This window comes from Orbicella faveolata, unplaced genomic scaffold (genome assembly GCF_042242905.1).
Source record: "Orbicella faveolata isolate gen_17 unplaced genomic scaffold, um_ofav_v1 contig_2, whole genome shotgun sequence".
Taxonomy (NCBI): Eukaryota; Metazoa; Cnidaria; class Anthozoa; order Scleractinia; family Merulinidae; genus Orbicella; species Orbicella faveolata.
The window spans coordinates 11,564,241-11,586,206 of record NW_028301547.1 but is presented as its reverse complement, the minus strand read 5'-3'; the positions used below and the strand labels follow the sequence as shown (position 1 = coordinate 11,586,206).

General features: G+C 40.0%; 2 protein-coding genes across 3 annotated transcripts; both read left to right on the top strand.

The window, feature by feature from the left end:
- The first annotated feature begins 599 nt into the window (after window positions 1-599).
- Window positions 600-13,088, top strand: LOC110046036 (uncharacterized). 2 transcript variants are annotated; one of them, XR_016207216.1, is made up of 2 exons: window positions 600-705; window positions 3,231-5,973. XR_016207216.1 is itself a non-coding variant. In XM_020751699.2 (2 exons), the coding sequence occupies exon 2, from the start codon at window positions 9,075-9,077 to the stop codon at window positions 11,178-11,180; it is 2,106 nt and encodes a 701-aa protein (XP_020607358.1). In that variant the 5' UTR covers window positions 600-705; window positions 8,981-9,074; the 3' UTR covers window positions 11,181-13,088. The 2 variants fall into 2 exon arrangements, 1 of the variants encoding a protein (XP_020607358.1); XM_020751699.2 differs by lacking the exon at window positions 3,231-5,973 and adding an exon at window positions 8,981-13,088.
- Window positions 13,089-18,992: 5,904 nt separating this feature from the next.
- Window positions 18,993-21,958, top strand: LOC110046014 (uncharacterized). The gene is made up of 3 exons (XM_020751674.2): window positions 18,993-19,357; window positions 20,800-20,971; window positions 21,316-21,958. Exons 1-3 carry the CDS (start codon window positions 19,016-19,018, stop codon window positions 21,579-21,581), a joined length of 780 nt encoding a protein of 259 aa, XP_020607333.2. The 5' UTR covers window positions 18,993-19,015; the 3' UTR covers window positions 21,582-21,958.
- The last annotated feature ends 8 nt before the right edge of the window (window positions 21,959-21,966 follow it).

Genomic DNA, 21,966 nt, shown 5'->3' with positions numbered 1-21,966 from the left:
CATCATCATCGTGATCATCGTCGTCGTCATCATCATCATCATCATTATCATTATTATTTCTAATGCTTTTACTGTCTTACAAACGTCACTTATAATACGTAAAAAACCTATTTACAATACTTGACATTACCTTACTTATTTACAATACGCAATAATTACTTATTACGACTTACACATTACGTTACTTAACGAGTTACAATACAATACCAGGGGCCTGTTACTGTTAAACAAAATTGATGACAATCCGCCAGTTATTATCGTTATTAATCATTTATTTGTGACAAGAATCCATTGGCTTGAAAAGCTGAACAAATAAAATACGTAATATTCCTTTACGATGTTGAATTCCAGAAAGCTTCCGAAGTGGACCTGTCACGCGGAAAAGATTGCGTGACGAACGCAAAGAGCCCGTAGTGTGGGAGGCTGTACGTATCAGAGTTTGTGCCCGCGCGCTGTCCGTTATTTTTCCCTACTACGAAACTTGAAAATAAATGTGCGCGTTTAAACCTGGTGTGTTTGTTGCCTTGGAGATGAATGCATTCCAAAAATTATTCATAAAAATTCTTAAAGGGAGTTCTCGGTTCTCGAGTTCCGGTTCTCGGATGACGTCATGAGTTGGCTGGAAGGGATGCTGGGTAGACGCAAAATGACCAAACTGAACATCCGAAATCTTTGGGAATCCAACTCAAAACACAGAATACCGTGGTAAGTTATCCTAAGTAGGTAGCCATATAGTGATGAATTCACAAAAGAGCTAAAACATTGTCCAAAACTGCTATTATGTGGAGGCTGTACGTGTCCATGCATGTTTGTTCTGTTGATGTGATTGAGAACTGATTTGAGGCGAGGCTACCTTCTCAAAACTTTTTTTTTCAACATTAGCGGTGACAGTAGAGTGCATTGGTAGTAGAGAATGCTGCCTTTTATTTGGCATGTTATGGTGTCTCTTTCGCTACGTATATGACTTTTTGGATCGTTCAACATCCGTAGACACAGTACGAAACTGGTAACATGCAAGCCTATAATTTTTCACTGGACCATACGAAGTAGACTGTAGCGTTACAATATTGATGCTTCTAAAGGTAACGCAATGTATTACCTGTAACAGCCAGTGGTTATTTTTGAATACAAGACTTTATTTGCCTGCCATGTTACACAACTGTCATGTTGTTCTATTGGAGACAGTACTCCAAAAATACTGGGACAAACCTAGGGGTGAGTGGATCCCAATTTCATACCTTTTCTTGTTCTCATTTCTGAAGGTCCTTACATGTCTTAGGGCCCGTTTATATGGTCTTGAGTGCCCGAGACAACCCTTCCCTAGAGTTACCCTGGCCGAGCTAACTTTTCACTTATTTCTTTGTAAAATTCAACCAAACGTTTGCTTGAGGATCGCGAACCCATCTTGGGGGTTGGGAGGGGGAGACAACATGGTTGGTGGGGTTGTCTCTTCTTGGCAGGTAGGGTAACCCTGACAGGCAGGACAACTTTTCTTCATGTGAACACTTTGGCTTACCCAGTCGGGACAACTCTTGGCATGGTGAGTGTCACATAATGCCTAGATTTAGAATTTAAAGCAGAAATTTGAATCAAGGAGGTGAAAATTAACTCGGCAAAACCCACTGTGATTGATTTAGCAAGGAAAACTCAAAGAAAGAGCTTGCACATTTGAGTACTCAATAAGGGTTATGAATAATCATGCCACGTCAACTTTGACTCAGCCACTACAGGGACAACGCTTTCACATATGAATGCTTGACCTCAGGGGGAGGGTTGTCTCAGGTAACCAAAACCATGTCAGTGGGGCCTTACATAGCTGTGGGAATTTCAACACATGTTGCAAGGCAGAATTTCATTCAAACTGGGTCTCAGAGGAGGTCGTAGGACATATTAATTTGATATAAGTGATGGAGTCATTGACACCAAATTGTTATGAATGGGCAAGTACATGCTCTTTAGTGTATAGGCAAGTGCCATCGGAGAGTTGTCAAGGGGAAAAAAGTATCTTAAGTATAGGCATGAGGGCAAAGGATGATCAAGTGGGAGGGAGAGAAAAAATAGTGATAGCTCTTCAATCCCTACAGTCAGTGCTTGGGTACTTACCATTTACGTGGGAAAACCGGAAATTCCAGTTGGAAAATCAAATGGATCGCGCCATTCCGTTAGGGAAGCTTCAGAAAATATGGGCTGTGATTTGAGGTGATGCTATTTTTCTGCTCTTTTAAGTCTCTCTAACTGATGTGGATATACTTTATAGCGATTCCCTCTCCCGCAATGTGGTATTCAATTGTTTAATCTTTATGCCTGAAATTTCCAACTGGGTGGTTTTTGTAAATGGTAAGCACCCCTTGTTTTCATTTGGGAAACTCTGTTTGCAGATGAACAGAGTTTCTCAATAGTGCATCAGTGTGTATATAGATTTGTTATCTGGCAATGCATAGCATTATCCTCTTCCAGGTGATCTGCTGTTCAAAGCAATTTTCTCTGAAATAAAAATGAAGGCCTTGCACTTGGCTCTGAATGCTACTCTAAACAAAAAGAAACCATATTTTATTGTTGCTACTCCTAGTGGTTTCCTTGAGTTTGTTGCTTTTCCATGGCTGGATAAGCATTGATCTTTGTCTTGTGTTTTCTTTAGCGGTGACTTAGGGTGGTAAAGTGTGGTTTTATTATAAGTTTGGTTCCAATGGCAATTTGAACGTTGTTTTCATTGGAATGTGATTATCATTATACATTGCCTTATTTCAGTGGCAAATAAAAACAAAAATGTTTTTTGCATTTTTTAGCATGTCTTTAATTTGTCAATGCATAGCTTTTGATAGCAGATTTGATCACCCTTAAGTTAAATGACAGTCACTAGTGTTTTTAATGGGGATGGGTGTTCAAATCCCCAAACTTTTAAACGAAAGACTGTGTCTAGACAGAGTGACTACTAGTCTTGATCATCAGCCATACACCCTGTAATAGAAAGATGTCAGCTCTTGATACTTTGTTAGAGAAGGGGAAGACATGCCAATATTATTATATTAAGTCATAGTTTGTTAAAAGTATGATGGCAATTTTTTGGTAAAATCCCTATTTCATTAACTTTGAGGCCAATAGATTGATTTTCCACTTGAGCATGCACTGTCAAAATAATAATAATAATAATAATAATAATAATAATAATAATCAATATCGATTAGAATGTTATGTCGATATTGATTAGAATGCTATATTGATATCGTTAGAATATTATGTCCAAACAAGCGAGGAAGAACTGTTAAAAGCCGTCAGGAGGGATGGGGATGAGAATAGAGAGACAGCTGCCAACTTAAAAGCGAGGAGAAGAACTGAAAATATTCAAGACTGGAAAGAAAAGCCGTTATATGGACAGTTTGCAAGACAGGGTGAAGAACAAAGAAGTGAGGAAACATGGACCTGGTTAAAAGAAGGAAAGCTCAAGAGAGAAACAGAAGCTCTTATCATTGCTGCACAAGATCAAGCAATACGAACAAACTATATTAAAACAATGGTTGACAAGTCACAGAATGACCCGAAATGTAGAATCTGTAAGCAGAGTAACGAGACCATTAGCCATATTGTAAGTTCGTGCTCGAAACTGGCACAAAAAGAATACAAAAGGAGACATGATAACGTGGCTAGAGCAATCCATTGGGACCTGTCAGGAAAATGTGGGTTTGAATGAAAGGAGAGATGGTATGACCATGTTCCAGACAGTGTGCTTGAAAATGAGGATTACAAACTTCTATGGGACTTCAGTGTGCGAACAGACCATGAAATAGGGGCTAGGAGACCGGATTTGGTGATCATTGACAAGAGAGACAAGAGCTGTCAGATTATAGATGTGGCAATTCCAGAGGATAATGGGGTGAGAGAGAAGGAAGATGAAAAAGTTGAAAAGTATCAAGATCAAGCAAGAGAAGTTCGAAAAATGTGGGGTGTGAGGACAAAGGTTATTCCAGTGGTAGTGGGAGCATTGGGATCAATACCACTGAGATTGAAGGACAATTTGAGAGCCATTGAGGTGGGCATTCCTGTTGGACTGATCCAGAGATGTGCATTGTTGGGGTCAGCAAGAATTCTTAGAAAGGTGCTGGAGATGTAGAAAGAAGAGAAAAAGCAAACAAGGGGTGTTTCTTGGCTTCCCTAGGCAACTTTTTGTTGCCCAGAGCCATTGACGAAACCAGCTTCAATATCATCAATAGCTGTGCGAATCTTTAATAATAATAATAATGGATTGAACTCGGCACCATAAGTTAAAAGCGGCAAGACTTTAAGGACTTAAAATAATAATAATAATAATAATAATAATAATAATAATAATAATAATTAAAAAAACAGGAGTGTTTATTGTGACAAAAACTAGAGCTAAGCTTTACAAAATGCTATAATATTTACATAATTTGATGTCTGTTAAACCTGTAAAACATGTTTCTGTACCTAATCATGATATCGTGGCTACTACAACTAATACTAATGACAAATGATAATAATAATAATAATAATAATAATAATAATAATAGAAACTTAATTAACATGTCTTTCATTCTAGCTTCATTCTAGCTTCATTACAGAAACTAATTGGGGACACCTATCTGAAAGTATTATTAAATACAAAATCTAATCTAAAGACAATCTATCTACGTGAAGCCTTGGAGCTGACTGGCTCATACCTGCCAGAGCTTACCCTGGTTTCTGTAGCACGAAGCGGCTAGGAGTATTTCTACTCCCCCTGGACGGGATCCTAGTCCATCGCAGGTCAATCCCCCGCAATTTTTAGGTTTCCCCAACAATTTGGCGGTACCCATTTATACTCCTGGGTGGAGTCTGAGAGGTACTGTGAGAGTTAAGTGTCTTGCCCAAGAACACAACACAATGTCCCTGGCCAGGGCTCGAACCCAGACCACTTGATCTGGGGACGAGTGCACTAACCATGAGACCACTGTGCCTCCACACATCTAAAGATATTATTAGATACAAAATCTGAGATAAATAAAAGTCCCTCCAAGTCTCTTTGCAGGATCTACCTCTTATCTATGCATAACAAGTATGATAACTAATTATTACATAAATGACAATCCTTGCAATTATTACTGAAAATAACTGTAAGGTTTAACTTTCCCACTTTACTTTTAAGGTAATTTCCCTGAAATAAAACTGCACATAGATTTTCGTTCAAACTTTGTCCAATGAATATTTATCATATGAGAACTTTAATTATAAAATAAAAAAGGGGGGTGCCCATGCTCATTAAGGAGCAGTGAGGCATTTTAGCGTTATTTAATGCTTATTACAAGAATACATTCCAAGTTATTGTAAACTCTTTGTGAGCCCAGACTCATGAAAACACACCTCAAACTACAGTCAATACTTGTGTCGGACACAAGTAAACTTTTTAAGTTTGATCTTGACAGGAAGCTGAATCCTTGTTAAAATATTGGGACCAAATTGCTTGCCATGGCTATCAAATTGCAAAATAGAAAAGACTACAGTGCAGCTGCTATTTTCCTTATTTATTCAATTTTCAACAATAGAAATCAGATCGCTCTTTTCTCACGCAAAGCAAATGATTAGTTGATGAAAATGACTGGAAAAAAATTGGGGCGACCGAGCTCGTTAGTGAGCTATAGCCATTCTTCAACTGACAGAACTTAATATCAAGGCAAATCCGCCATGTTTTCAATGTGCAGGTGCACAAACGTGCGCTAATAACGCCATGAATTATGCGCAGTAAGGATGCGCAATGCAATACTGGGGAATGACCTTTAAAGGATACAAGGTTTCGATCATTTTAATAGATATTGGGAGCTTAGACCAAATCAAAGGACCCATATATCTTAAACTGTGTCTTCCGTAGGTATCATATTATATCTTAATCTAGGCAAGGAAAAATTGTCTGTATTCCTTAAAAGTCTACAATTACTCATATTTACAACTAAATAGTTCTGAAATAAATGTTGGAACCAAAAATCTTGTTTTTAGTCTAAAAGATGATTTCCAGTCTGTACTGTGCACTCTCGAGAGTTTGTTTGCATTTTTTGTTTTGTGTCATGTTAAATACATCACAAAATGTAAACATTTCGCAGCTACTTACATGAAGTAAATTCAAAGTTTCAAAACAACCACAATTTTGGATGCGAAGTGGTCGAAGCTTTATGCTTTGTTCTTTCTCATATCACTTAATGAAACAACTTCGCAGGTGTAAAAATCAATGACGCTGTTGGAAAAAGAATTTGAAAGGCCTCAAAGATAAGGTGGTTTGTAATGAATAACATTGATTCACATTCCATTGAGTGAGATTAACAATGTTTATAAACATTAGGGTGCTGAAACTGCGCATTACGGACTGGAAACTTTAAACATGAACCCTTTTAAAGCCCTGGAGAAAAACCTTATTTTTATAAAATGAAATGAAAACATTTAAAAATGCCTTATTCCTTGTATATATTGGGTAATATACCCCTAAACAATAGCTTAATTTGCAGCTCTGGGTGTGCATATTTTTGTCAGATATTCGTTTCACCATAAAATTGTAAAGTGCAGGACGTCAAGGTAAATGGCCATTTTTAACTATTCAGGGTACGATCTAGGCTCGATTTCAGCTGCTTTCTCGAGTCCGGTCTACATTCTGGGGGAGGAGCGCGAGCTCTTTTCCCGAACAGTGGCTGGTATTGGTAATCGATCCTAGGTACGATCAGAGTCAGGAAGTTTGGTTTGTTTTGGGGGGCAAAATTTAATCGTAGGTTTATGAGATTGCATTCTAACGTTAGCTTGGTCCGATTTATGCTATCTGCATGCTCAATTAGGCTTTATCCTTGGTTATCAGATTATCAAAAATATCTTCTCATGTGAATGATAATCAGACAATGATAGTCACAGGTGGACAATCAAGGCCAATTTTGGCCTGTTTACTGAAGTCAGAAGGTCAAACCAGTGAGACAATTTAAGGTAGTACCGAGTTCAACATACAACACTTACATCACTCATCTACATAGTCAACACACTGCATTCAGCCCCCCACCCCCACCCCTACCACCTCTCTAACCTATCCCAACCTGACTTACATAGGACAACATGGAGGAACTAGTAAATATTACTGCTTTGAAATGTGGCTTATTCCTCTGACTCAACTGAACAAAAATGTACACGCAGACTCAAACAGTCCGTAGTCTTGGTATGATGGGTGAATAATGATATTAAGGACCTACCATTATTGCATGAGGAAGGAAGAAGATTTTAAGAAATTGCAAATTTTATATCTCCTACCTTCCCCCCCCCCCCCCCCCCCTTCACAGATTGCTGCAAGAGGAAATACAGCCCTCTCTTTGGGGGAAGCTGTAATTTATTTCCCCTCTTTTCTCTTAATGGTGTACATTGGTGGGCTAGATTTACCTTGTTCAGAAAGCATGTTGCTCTCTTTCCTGTTCATGTACATTGTACTGTTAAACTGTGTTTTCATTATCAATTCCTCTGAGCTTGAGAAGCCGATTTCTACACATGAATTAAACCTCCACATCTTTTTCTGACAGACAATGGGGCTTGTTCAGGTTCATTATCACTGTTGTGTATTGTTCTTGCTTTGTTGTAGATTTTGTCAAATGGCATTTGATGTGCCTTAAAGTTTGCACTGTAGGCAACATATCTTTATTTGAAGGATGGGACTTTCACATATACTTAAGATGATGTATTTCTTCAACAAGTCTACTCTTTGCCTAGTTGGAGTTCCATCATTTGGCATACCAACTAAATATATTAAAATCTTGGTACATGGAACTGACTGAGACATTTTAAATAGCTTTATCAGATGATTTGTCCGGTACCCCTTTCTCATAAGCATACGAGCTGGGGGAGGGGTGCAAGGGGGGCTGCAGCCCCCCCCCCCCCCCCCCCCCCCCCCCCACAGCTACGGAAATTAAGATGTAACGCGTATGATTCGGGCAACGAAACTTGAGAGAAAATATTACCAAATAATGCTTTTGGTGGGTTATTTCCAAACCTTGTAAATAAAGTTTCTAGTTAGTTAATTTTTGTGAATCTTTGTGTGATTAGACGCCCGACCAGAAGTCTGTAGGCTGTCAAGTGGTCTCTTCAGAGAGTTAGTACTTTCAGTATAGTGTCGTGTAAAGTGTATCATATATATATCTGCTGCTGATCTGAAGTATCGTTGAGTAGGCAAGCTTTCAATACAACTATATTTGGAATTATAGCAGTTTCATTAGATGTTAGAACTGTGAAGGGTTTTGTTTTTCATACAATTTGGGTGCGTTTGCATCCCGATTTCAACATTCGCACGTTCAGGCATTGCGTGTATTTTTTTCGAGCAAGGAGGTCACCGCCCCGCAAGTCCGAAGGTGCCCGTACGCCTATGCCCTTTCTTTCTTTTATCCTTTTATATTGAGCTAGTCACTATGTATTCTGTTGTTGATAGTGAGTAACCAAGCAGTGTGTGGTTGTTAACAAAATGCCTGTCCGAGGAAAATACTCGGTTGGATAGTACTCGTCCGTGAAAGTGTGTCTGTAAACAAGTGGGCTTAGAGAAAAATATTGAAAGACGCAATTTGTCACGGCCAGTTGCGATTCTTAACGATGTTATGTTTAATTGGTCTAGTTGTTTGCTCGGCCCCACTAGCACTTCTGCTATAACACTGCCGAGGGTAAATTATGGTTATATATGTATATTTTTATTTTTTTTGTTCGGTTTTTGTCTGTGTTCTTTTTCAAATTTTACATTTGCCTTTCACGCCTTTCATCTAAAAGAGATGAAAATATTTTAATATGATTTTTAAACAGGCGCGTAGAAGAAAATTTAGTAGTGAACAATATTGACAAAAGAGTGTTTGATGTCTCGGAACTGTCGGTCTGATAGTTCCCCCTTGGAAATTTTCCATAGCGGGTACATTGTCACCTTGTTAATACTGACTGTAAAGGTAATAATTTCGCGTGTTTTGTACTAATTGTCCTCTATTTTTTAAAACAGATCAATTAAACTGCAGCAAAATGACGTAATACTACAAGGCAGACTGGAAATCTTTAATTTCAAGATGTGCTAAATGAGCGTGGTGTAAAGAAGCATGCTTCGTCGGGTTGTGGTTGAGAATTATATCATCTTTAAAGGCCGACAAGAGCTTGACTTGGAAAGTGCGTGTGGCAGTAGTTTTCATACTCTTGTAGGCGAAAACTCGAGTGGCAAGAGCAGCTTTGTGGCTTTAGTCAAAGCAGCGAGTAATTTTGTTGACAACGATGAAGATTTTGAGGTGATAGGTAATAACGTTGCAAGCGCTAAAGCGGTGTGCGAGTTTCATTTTCAACATGGACGAGAGCTCTCTCAATATTTTGAAAGTTCACCCTCGAATTTCACTGGAGCAGTTCTGTCGACTGTTCCTTGTGTTTCAGGATTGTTTTCTTGGTTTTCAGACGATGTCCTAAAATTTCCAACCGAACTTACTAACCTGCTGAGGGAGACATTTGGTTCAGTTTCAGGGTTAGTGCGCGTGTTTTCTGGAAGAAAGACTTTTAATTCTAGTAATCCATCTCATTGCCAGTTCCTTTATGTTGTCTGCGAAGATGTTGTTTTGGTAGTCATCAAAAACAATGGTGAACTCACTGCAGCCTTTCACGATCCCTTACCAGCTGGTGTTGATCTTATGGAATGGTGCCCGGACGAGGCCTTCCTCCGTAAGGTGGAACTGGATATCCTGAACGACTCTACCATGGTCCCTACTGAATCTTCAGACACCGACGTCTTGGACACTGAGCATTCAGATCTGGCTCTCAGCGGCTGGGATACACTGAGGTATCGGGATGTCAAGAACCTAATTATGGTCAGCCTGCTTAAAAATTTACCTCAAGAACGTATTGATGACGCCCTTGCTTTGTTTCACGAGATAATGGGTGACCAGAGTCTGGCTTTTGAGCTGGACCTTGATGGTGACATCCCATTACGAATTCTGGACAAGGGAACCAACAGAATTATTCAGCGTGTTTCCGAAGGAACTTTTTCTACGTTCGTGGTAGCTGCGTTGGTTGTCCATCCATTTAGCCGAACCATCATTTTCGACGAGGTTGCCCGAGGAATGCATCCGTTGCAAGTTCGTCGCTTGAGAACGATTCTCATGCGAGAATCAAGAAACAGAAGAAAGTGCATTATAACCACGACGCACTCGCCAGAAGTGGTAGAAGTTGAAAGAATCAACCTGATTTGGAGGTTCCAAGTTCTCCCATCCGGTTATTGCCAAATAAGGCGTGTTAGATCGCATTACAACGTCAGAGATTTACACTTCATTGGTGGAGCGGAAGTGAGGGAGATATTTTTTGCGCGATACATTGTTTGGGTCGAGGGGGAAAGCGACAAGAGATTTATCGAGGCGTTGTTGAGGTTATTTGATGAAGGAAACCCGGAGCTCTTTAAAGCTCTATTAGAACCTGGGTCAGCTGCTGCCAACATGACCGGAGGCTCAGATGGTTCTTTGCCCGAATCTTCTCAAACCTACGGCACAGATCTGCCTGTAGCTGTAGAAAACCTTTTGCAAGATCCAGCTTATAAAAGAAAGTACTACACCAAAGAACTCTTATCCAAGATCCAAGAAGCCGTCCGCAGCTGTATTGTCCTGTCAATCAGCGGCAAGAAAAATGTCTACAAAGCTACAGCAATATGTCATGATTTGGGCATTCCGCATGCTGTGGTGTGTGACTTGGATGTTATTATCCCTAATTCAAAGGAGAATTCAGTTCAGTCGCAATTCAACAACTGTAGTGGACTGTGGACTACTGCAACCATTCCTCACGCCAAGACAAAACTCTTGGATGAAGAACAATGCCCTGCGTCAAAGTGTGTTCAAGATTTGAATCCTGAACTGATACCAAAGTTGCGCGCCTGTAGAACAGTGGGCGATGTCATGAAGTTTTATGACAAAACACAGCGTATCTTCACCTGGCGTGTAGATGGTGGTGAGATAGAAGACGCAGTTAGGTTGACTAAGTCACAGTTTGGTAAGAAATTATGGCCTGATCTATCTTTTGGGGACATGAAAGAGCTTGTTGTTTGTTTATTGCAACCGCGTAAGTTACGAGAACGGAACCCAAAGGACAAAGACGCCAGCAAGCAGCCAAACCCAGAGCTCCTAAGGTGTATTTTTTTCCTTGTCCATTTCTTTAGGGAAAGTGTAAAAGCTAATTGAGTAGGATTAATTGTCTTGTGTAGCACGTACGTAAGAAATAATGACGACACACTAACGATACCATAGGCGATTCTATACTTTCGTCCGGAAAACCGTCTTTTGTACCTGTTAAATGGCGCGATTTTCACCAGAGATTTCGACCGCCGTGAAATCCGATTGAAATCGCTGCTATTTGCCATGCGCAAAGCAACGAATTTCGGCGTGCAAAATCGCCTTCTGTGTCGCTAACCCCCAACGTAAACGGCCTTTAGGCTCGTCAAGGAATCTTTCCTCGCGTGACGAGCACAAGGAACGTTTACGTGGGGGGCTAGGTAGGAGGGATTTTCCGTGCACGTGAACTGAAGACTGCTATCTGTCAAGGTAACTTCTTAGTTCACTTGTCTAAGTTACAAACGCTCCTCTATCACACTAGTAGGTATATTTTTTGGGGTCAGCACCGTGGGTTATCTCTGTCATATCACAGTGGGCGATTCTGGTGGTATAAAACTGACAGTTATAGGAGACGATAGTCCTAGATTGACCATAAGTTGACATTAGCACTTGGCATTGTTATAATGTGTAACGCGCCATTGGCTGCATTTTTCTAGGGTGACGAACAATGTGGCTAGGGATGCGTTCCTTTGGGATGATCTGGATTAGGACCAGTGATCCAAGGTAACTCAGATCTTGGTGTATTAAAGGAACGGATGAATCCACTCTGGATTCACCAGATCCTTTGATGCACTATGATCCGAGTGATGTTGGATCAGTGATGCTAGTTCGCATCATTCCAAAGAAACGCAGCCTAGCATAAAGTGAGTCTAGTTAAATACGATACGTCCAAAACTCGCGAGTCAACAACAACAAGTTATTGTGAGAGAGATTTTTGGGCGCTTAGGTCAGCAAATTCAAAGTTCAAATAATTTGGTCTGTTGTTTTGTCTCATATTTACCCAGAGAAATTATATGTTTTTTTTTTATGCGTCATCCCAACGCATAAATTTCCTAAGTTTGTCTGACATTAATTTAATGCGTTTTGTTTTCCGTATTCAGCTCTAAAGACTCGTAATACGTCTAAGACGAATTATTCGTCTTCCTGGATTAATATGGTCATTCATCCTTTTTTTTCTGGTAAACTGTGCAGTTGACTTCGTGAGTATGTAGCGTCTAAGGTTATATTGTCGGTTTGTTTACTCTTACATTTTCTAGTTTCAGTGCGAAAGATATTACATAAACTTACTTCTGTACTGATCATCCTTAATTGTAACATCAACCACAAATGTTTGAAAATTTTCACCAGAACTGTAATAAATCGGTCTGACTAGAAATGTACTAAGGCCGGGTTAACCGTAAATATAATAAATTACCTAGTAAGAAAAAAAAAATCACGGAACAGTTGCGAGTCATAGCCAACCTGAAAGCCCTCGCTGAAAGCCGTATTTTCATAGCTCAATAGACACGCCGAACCAGCACTTTTCTCTGTGTTGAATAATTACGGCCTCTTGAAGGACTGGAAGCTAGTTCTCGAGAGACAGCTGAACTCTAAGGAAGCTTTAGCAGACCTCAAAGGAAAACATCGAAAGAGAAAGGGAGCGTGCAGTAAGTCACATTTTTAAGACGAATTTTTAACCGCTAACTAGGTTTGGTCAACCAAAGTGATGTCGAAAGACTAACTCGCTGGCTTGTTGGAGTGGGGATTTAGGGTTAAGCAGTGTTTTAGAGTTAGCTTAGTGTCTCAGGGTCAGGCGGTGAATTACGTGATGTCCGCGATGTTTTGAAGTCCATGAACATGAAAATGTTTCCACTGAACCATGTCGCGTGTGTTTGTAAAAATTATTTGTTGAACTTCGAGAGCTGGTAAAAGGGACTGTTCTGCTTTTAAAACAGAGTGGAAATTAAATATAATGACCTCGGGCTAGTTTCAAAAGAACGCCTTTTTCTGTCAATTCATTTAATTTCATGTTCTGTGTAAAAGTTAAAAGTCGAGAATATGGATATCTGATCTTAACGACCATAGATCTTTACGATTTTATTTCTCCTGATTTTATTCTTAGTTTCCACTTTTCCAAACACTGACTCGAAGACCACAGTGTTTGAAATGGGAGCCGAGAAACACGAGAAATGCTTATTGGCATTATTTCGTCCTCTTGGAAACGGTCGGCACTATGTAATATAGCAAATTTTACCACAGTTCAAAACACCCCTAAGCCCATCAAAAATTCTTCCGCTGCGCGTTGTAGCAAGTTCCAACATTCTTCTCGGTGTTTGGAAATGTAGCAAAACGTGATATGTTACCAGAAGCCTCGGACATAACATGATGCCCGTTTAAAATATGCCCGTTTCAATTATGAGTTTCCCTCAAATTATAATGGGGAACACGCAATTGAACGAGATTTTTAAAATACGATGGGGCAAATCAATCAAGCAATTTTTTGAAGTTTGCGATTATAAAGCGTGGTTTTCTTCGCTTTCTTCAATAAATATTCACAATCACTGGTCTTGTCCTGGAATACACTTCTTAGAGCTCTTCCATTGAGTTTTTCTAATTAGTATCTGAGCCATACAGTAGAGTCGTAATTAGTCACGGTGCCAAAGAATTAACGAATTGTATAACCTTAGCTCAGTGTCAAAAGAAATTAGATGTTTTAATCTATTAAAAACAGATACCTGTCTGCTAGTTTAGCGACATAAAGTGGTAACGTGTTCATGAAAATGGAATTTATGGTTAATTGTGACACCCAAAAGATTTTAAAGTTCATTTATTGAAGTTCTTGGTCAGCAGCTAGAAACTTAAAGTCGAGAGAAGATTACCATGCAGGAATTTGAAACTTACGATCAGGATTGGCTTTAAGCGAGTTTAGAGAGAACCACACCAATGATCTCTCCATGCAAGTCGCCATTTATAGCAGTTATACTGCAGATCGAAATGCAGATCGTTACCAAGAGCATAAGAAACATGCAAAAGAGGGCCAAGAAACTCTCTTGGATACTGGTAACCAGTAACAACTAAAAGATGTCAAGATCTTTAAACGTTTTTTGTTCAGCAGGGAAATTCTTCATCAGACAAAAGCTCTTAGAAGACAAACCATAAGCACAGAGTTTGTCTCGTAAAAGATATTTATGTAAACTGTCAAAAGCTTGGCCGAGATATGACGACGCGACCTCAAAGGAAACTGAACATCGAAGAGAAACCTCAAAGCGTGCAGTAAGTCACATCTTTAACACGACTTTTTGACCAAACCGCTAACTAGGTTTGGTCAACCAAAGCGAGACCTAAAAGACTAACTCACGGGCTTGTTGGAGTGGGGATTTAGGGTTAAGCAGTGTTTTAGGGTTAGCTTAATGTCTGTGAATTACGTGATGCACGCAGTTCCTTCTCCTCTGAATGTGTTCGGCGAAGTCCTTGAATATGAAAATGTCTCTACTCAACCATGTCGCGTGTGTTTGTAAAATATTGTTTGAAGAACTTCGAGAGCTGGAAAAAGGGACTGTTTTGTCAACAGTGTAGAAATTTAATATAATGACCTCAGGGACTGGTTTCAAAAGAACGCCCGTTTTCTGTCAATTTAATTTCATGTTCTGTGTAAAAGTTAAGAGCCAACTTAAGGTTACACAATACCTTCACGGGTGCCCTTTAGAAAAAAGTTCGTACCAGCGTTGTTTTTTAGGAAACTGCCACAAACTACATATCAATAGAAAGGTTATAAACTGTGGAATTCGGAAAAGATATCCAATGATTTGGCCGTGCCTTTGTTGAGAATCATGATTAAGAAGCTGGAGAACGGAAAACGACCGACTGTCATTCGGCCCAATTAATCGGGTATCAAACGCAAGTAGTAATGTTTAAGAACTGCACAGTGTTGATCAGCAAGCATCAATTTTTCAAAGTGTGTCGGGGTTTCCTTGTTATTGGTTATCTTTTTATAGATCCGTAAAGTTATAACATCGAATAATTTGCCGACCCTGTTGCGTTCGCGCCTGTCTCAAAAGCAATATCCATGATATAAAAACTCCCCGACACCCTTTTAATTATGAATTTCCATCAAGTTATACTGGAAAACACGCAGTTGAACGAGATTTTTAAAGTACGATGGCGCAAATGAATAAGGCAATTTTTTGAGTTTGAGAAGTTTGAGATTTCACAGCGTGGTTTTCTTCGCTTTCTTCAATAAATATTCTTAATCACTGGTTTTGCCCCGGAATACACTTCTTAGAGCTCTTCCATTGAGTTTTTCTAATTAGTATCTGAGCCATACAGTAGAGAAGTAATTAGTCTTACTTAACGAATTGTGTAACTTAAGCTTAGTGTCAAAGGAAAGGAGATTTTTGCTGCGGAGCGAGCGTAGCGAGCGAGCAGCAACATAAACAGGATTTAAGAAGAATATGTAAAAGGGGATCCAAATTCTCGAATTCATCACTTTTTACCAGAATGCATCGCATTTGACCAGAGTGCACTGCGCCACTTTTTACCAGAGTGCGTTGCGCCACGAACTACAGGAGGACGCCTTTTCGCGTGGATTCCAGTGAGAAAGATTAGTGGTTGTGTTTTGCTCTGATTTACCTGTAAAACGATGTGAAGGAGATTGTGCCTGCTTTCACAACTCTTGCTTTTGTTCTTAATGCATGCAGTATGTGAAAGTTTGTAAATCTGCACGATTAATTGTGACATCTTAATTTTAAACTTAGTATGTCATTTCTTAGCAGTCTCGCCTACTTGGCCGAATTCTTAAATGAAGAGAAATCGTCGCTCCTAAAGCTTGCAGAATAATTAAAACAAACGAAAACCGTAGAACATGCTAATTTCATATATGCTGCGATCTATTTCTTTTCATCCCAACATGAATTTAAGCTAAAGTTTTAGCATTTTCACAAATCGCGATGGACGCGTCCTCGACACAGTCTGTCAACATTCTTGAGACATTTAATGCGTATCAATAAAGAATTTATAAGTTAGATTTCTGCTCCTACAACTTCCACATCTTTCGATTTTCGAGATCTTGTAAAGGGGAGATTGATGTGTATCTTTTTATGTTCAAACATGGGTCAGATCACTATGTGCTTTTTTGTCACGATCCCTTGTCACACCTCGCCATCCATGTGTCATCATGCATGAAGTTGTAGATGAATCACTGCGTAAAATATGTCACTATCAATAGAATGTGCCGCAGCATTATTATCTTTTAGATACCCTAGTTTAATCTATTGAAAACAGAGACGTGTCTGCTAGTTTAGCGACATGAAGTGGTACTATGTTCATGAAAGTGGAATTTATGGTAAATTGTGATACCTAAAAGTTTTTTATAGTTTATTTTTTTGAAGTTCTTGGTCAGCTACTAGAAACTCGAAGTCGCCATTTATAGTAGTTACAATGCAGATCTTTGACGAAAATGCATGAAACAAAAGAGGGCCAATAACGGACCCTTGAGGGACTCCCTTGGATACAGGTAACCAGTCACAACTGAAAACTGTCAAGGGTCTTTACACGTTTTTTGTTCAGCAGGGAAATTCTTCATCAAACAAAAGCTCTTAGAAGACAAACTGTAAGCATAGGTTTTGTCTCGTAAAAGATCTTTATGTAAACTGTCAAAAGCTTGGCCGAGATATAACGACACGACACCAGACGGACACCTGGCATCAAGGTTAGCCATCTTCGGAGACCCAGGTGCAGCCAGTTGGGATGCCGCGATATTTTCGGGCGAAAGTTTACATCAAGAGCGGAAGAGCCCCCATCCTCGGAGACCCAGGTGCAGTTAGTTGGCACGAGGTGATATTTTTGTAAACTTTAGCCCGAATATATGATTATCGCGTCGTCCCAACTAGCTGCCCCTGGGTCCTTGGTCTCTGAGGATGCAAGATTATCCAATGTTCAATTGCCATGCGCATCAAATCAATGGCATCTGTGGAAGGCAGATTGACGACTAACAGGCAGCCTGTCTAACAAGTTGAATAATTGTAAATAAAGGCACTTTCCAGAAACGGTGTCAAGAAAAGGTAGGACCCAATTAGGTCGAAAATCTCTTTTGTAAATCTCTAAATGACGGGCATGCCGATTTTTTCACAACTTTAAGGAATCGAAGGAACCGATCATACCCAAACCAGCTTCGGTCGATTAAGAAATGTCCGGCCATCCTCCAGAGTTATACAGATCTCAAGTCCAACTCTTGGTTTACGCTAGGCTCAGAGACCGAGAGACCATGGCTTGTGACACGTTCTTGGATCGTTTTTAGACCATTTCAGGTCAACTGCCGATCAAGGTTTTGTAAACACGACAGCCAGCCCGATGTTTTTGACAAATTTTAAGAAATCGATGGAACCCATCCAGTCCAAATTATCTATGTCGATCACTCTGATTCAGCGGTGCCAAGCGATCCTGAGAGTGCCAAAAGCTTTACAGATCTCAAGTCTAACGCTTATATGGTTTACGCTGGGAATCGGGCTGAGTATACTGACGATAGTGTAGTATACGTGTTGAGTATACGATACCACTCGATAGTAGTAGACTGTGTGCAGGAGTGCAAAGCTATATGAGGTCGTGATCAAGCGTGAAATGTGCAGCACGCTTGTGGTCCCTTGTTGGTCCTTGTTCGTGCTTGAATCTCGCTAAATACCTTCGCTGTTGCTTCTTCTGCTGCTTCCTTCCTTGTTTACTGTTGTTAATTGGATATCTATTTGTTACGTGAAATGAAGCTTTAGAAGTTAGTTACTCTAATTTTGAAAAATCCAGTCCTTCAAGGTTATCAAGGACCCCGGGTCAAGGACATCAAGGGAATGGTGACCTGACTGCTCAAGCCGGAGAACTATGACATTTTTGAGGTCTCAGAAAGCTCACTGATATCGAGCATTTAAAATTACTAAGGAACTGGTCAAAAAGTGTTGGGGGTGGTGGGCGGGAGCAGAGAGGAGATGCGTCGAGGGGTGGGTCGTTCAATTTTCAGCTACAGTGGAACCCCACTTTACGACCACCCCGTTAATACGGTCATCTTGTTATTACGGCCACTTTATTCTGGCCCGAAATAAAGCTCAGTCAGTCATTTTAGTATTTAAAGAACCCTTTAATACGGCCACCCCGTTAATACGGCCAGATTTTTGTGGCCCGTTGGTGACCGGATTAAGGTTCCACTGTACCCATGGGGGGAAGGCCATCTTATTTTATGAGAGGAATTACATTGGCACACACTTCTGCAAAAGCGAATTATTGACAATCGACATCAAAATTTTTCGTGCCGTGGCTGAAATATTACTCGTGGCTGGTGTACAATAAAGACGGCAATTTCACGTAGGAAAGCTAAGAAGTCTAACGGAATGAGCAAGGAGTTCCAGTGCAGAAGTTTTCAAAATACTACGTTTTTTTGACATGCTGGTCTCCAAATACACCAGATGCCGCGCCAACTTGTGTCTACATGCTACTTATCCTCAGGGGCCTGGCCTCACATGCACTCTCGAGCCTGGGACCATAGTTTGATGGCTGTATGAGTCCCAGGTCTTTTCGAGATGGATCACTGTTCCAGGTGAGCGAGGCCGGAGGTTGAGCTTGCAAGGTTTCAGGACGGTCACGTTTTTTGTAGAGTTTACGGACATGACTTTAAGTTGCAAGAGTAAAAGAAACCAATATTATTTTTAGATGCCTTTGCATTATTGTTAAGAAATAAATCTAAAACGTAAATAACACCTGAAATAACACCAGGAGTTCATTTATAAAGTCTGAGTTTTTATTACTAAACTACAAAATGGCACTAACCCAAATGTTTCCATTTAATCATATATGGCAGTCAGAAAAGGAACATATGGTCATTTATAGAGTAATTACAGAAACAATAGAATAAAATGACAAATATTTCTTTTATCTCGATAGGAGTTATGAGAACCGCCATGATAAGGCTTGTGTTCAGTGCATTGTGTTGGCTTGCAGTCCTGGCAGGACCACTGAAACAAGAATGGATAGAACTATCTCATCCATTTAACAATGACACCATTTACTGGCCCACGTCACTGAAGTTCAAGCATACTGAAGTGTTTAAAGGTTTTACTGACGATGGTTATTATTACTCAGCATATGACATCAGCGGCGGTGAACACGGGGGCACTCACTTGGACGCGCCCAATCATTTTGCTGAGGGCAAGTGGACAACAGATGAAATACCTATAGATCGTCTCACTGGACGAGCAATAAAGATAGATATATCCTCTAAAGCTGCCCAGGTAAATGAAAAGACCTGTAAGGCTGTTGAAATTATTTACAGTAACATAAATTTCCGGAAGGACGAGGTGTTCTGGGACATTCATAAAGACCGCACAGGTTTCAAGATGAAATATTTTAACTATTCTAATTTCGCGGGTGGATAAACGTTTAAATTGCAGTAAACTTAATCATAATTATTGCGCTTCAAGGGCAGAGTTATTTTAACTTTTTTCTGAACCCCGTTAATACGATCATTAAAGGGTCATTAAAATTTGGTTCTATTAAAGGGGTGGCCGCATTACTGGGGTAGGGTAAATTTCATGGCTGGTCTATTATTTTTAAGTGACGTCTTGACAGACATCACAATTGTACTTCCAAAAAACTGTTCTTTAATAAGAATTCGAAATGCTGTTATGATTTTCAAAAAGTTGAAACACAATACAATATGACGAGGTAAAATTATAGAGGATTATACAGTTTGGTTTTTCAAATCTTAGCAAGGGCCATTGGAATCCACAACGAAGACTGGGGGTAGCCACGCATTTTCCCGAGATAATCAGCTTTGAATCTCGAACAGAAATGCTGATGTCAGCATTTTTCTGAAAAAGGAGAATCTTTTTCTTCACAGATTTCCTTTGAATTCGCCTTGACATACAGAAATGCAAACACATTTATAAAGATCTTTAAACTACGTGGCAAATGGTAACAATAAAAACAGCGCTTTTAGCGTCCCTGGCAGCTCTCCTTTGGTTTAGCCAAAATACAGGCTAAAAAACTTTCCTAACAACTGGAAATTAATCACGTGTTGAATAGGCTTGTCACTGCCATTTCATAACATAAAATGTAGGGGTAACCTCGCGTTTTTGAAAGTTAATATAAATGAGTGGTTTTCTACTTTTTAAAAATTCTTACGGTGTCCGTCACATTTTTTCTGTCAACTCCCCCGTAAGTCAAACATTTGCGTCTCTCGCACTCGTTTAGCACGCGCACTACGCCATCTGCAGGTACATGTTTACAGTTGGATTTCAGCGTAATTTTCTACGGACAACGGCTAGCTTTTGAGATGGAAGCCGTTAACAGATAGTGGTAAGCGATTTGCTGCTACTCTCGTGTTCCTGGTTTTAGTATAGTTTCATTCAACTTGATTTGGTCACAGTGGGAAAATTTTGCTCTCATTTTAGTAGCGTCATTGATCACGCCAATATCAATGTCAACGCGTGCGTGGCGTGTAAACCGTGCTTCGCGTGATGCACAGAACCTGTGCGAACTAACAAAAGTAGGTACCCTCCTTATCGGGGTTTTCTTTTAAGAACATGTTTGGGCGTTTTAACGGAGCAATAAAGATTGGCCGTAATAACGAGGTAACCGTAAGGCGGGGTTTTAAGTGTCTTCAAAACCCGTTCAAGCATATAGCAACTGATCATAGTTCTCCTTTGATTCTTTTATTACTACGTTTTTCAAGAGTCCTGATGCCCAGTTGATGCCGAGTGATTTAGAGGCCTGGGAGAAAAAACACGGAAAAATCCCGGATGATGTGATACTACTGGTATTTACAAATTGGGGAAAATATTGGTCAGACAAGAAAAAGTATCTGGGAACTGATACAGATGACATAGGCGCGTTGCATTTTCCAGGTAAGGAGATGAGGACTGGAAAGACGCTCTTTTTTGCGAGGGGGGTGAGAGTGGGGTAGGGTGAGGGAGTGGTTGGTGGGGGCACTTTGTTGTCCGTTGCAGTTTCCCTTCTCCATGCTTTTTGTTATTTTCTTCTCATTTAACACAGGACGTGGTGCGCGGGATTGGAATGCTCCACCCATTTTGCCATGGCAAAAAACGAAAAGAATAATTGAGGATAATAATCCATGCCGTAAGAAAGTAGCTAAGTTCGCATTTGGTTTCAGAGGTTGCTCTACGAGACATCGACTCTTCTGTGTCATGGTATTTTGACCAGCGTACAGATTTTTTTTTTTCGTTCGCAGGTATACACGCTGACGCGTCACGCTGGCTGGTCAAAAATCGAAACATCAAGCTTGTGGGAATAGACACAGCTTCAATTGATTACGGGCAATCAAAGTTGTTTGAATCTCATCGAATTCTCTACAAAGAAAACATCCCTGGGCTGGAAAATATCGCCAACATGGATCAGCTGCCTGTTAAAGGTTTCACAGTGTATGCTGCACCAATGTTCATCAGTGGAGGGAGTGGTGGGCCGTGCAGAGTGTTTGCCCTTTTGGACTGTGCATGATGTTCATGTACTGATTTACATAATACTCCAATTTCTCATTAAGATAATTACAGACCATCTGACGTATTCAGAAAGAGTCAATTATTGAATGAAGTTTTTGGACGTGTATAAGATTCAGATCTTATTTTTCATCTCATAGGCAGGCGAAATATAGTCAAACTTAGGCAAACGGCTTGCTGTTAAGCGGCCATCGTCTCTTTAACCCGCTAATGTAGCAGCTCTCGTAAGCTTGTAATTCTTTCCGATTGGCTAATTGCGAATTTGGGTACGGTAATCTATGAAAACATAGCCTTTATTACAAATATTAGTTATAAGTACATGTATGTCAATTAATAAATGGGTGTCCGCTAAGCGCGGCTCGACTCATCGAAGTGCTACTGGAGGC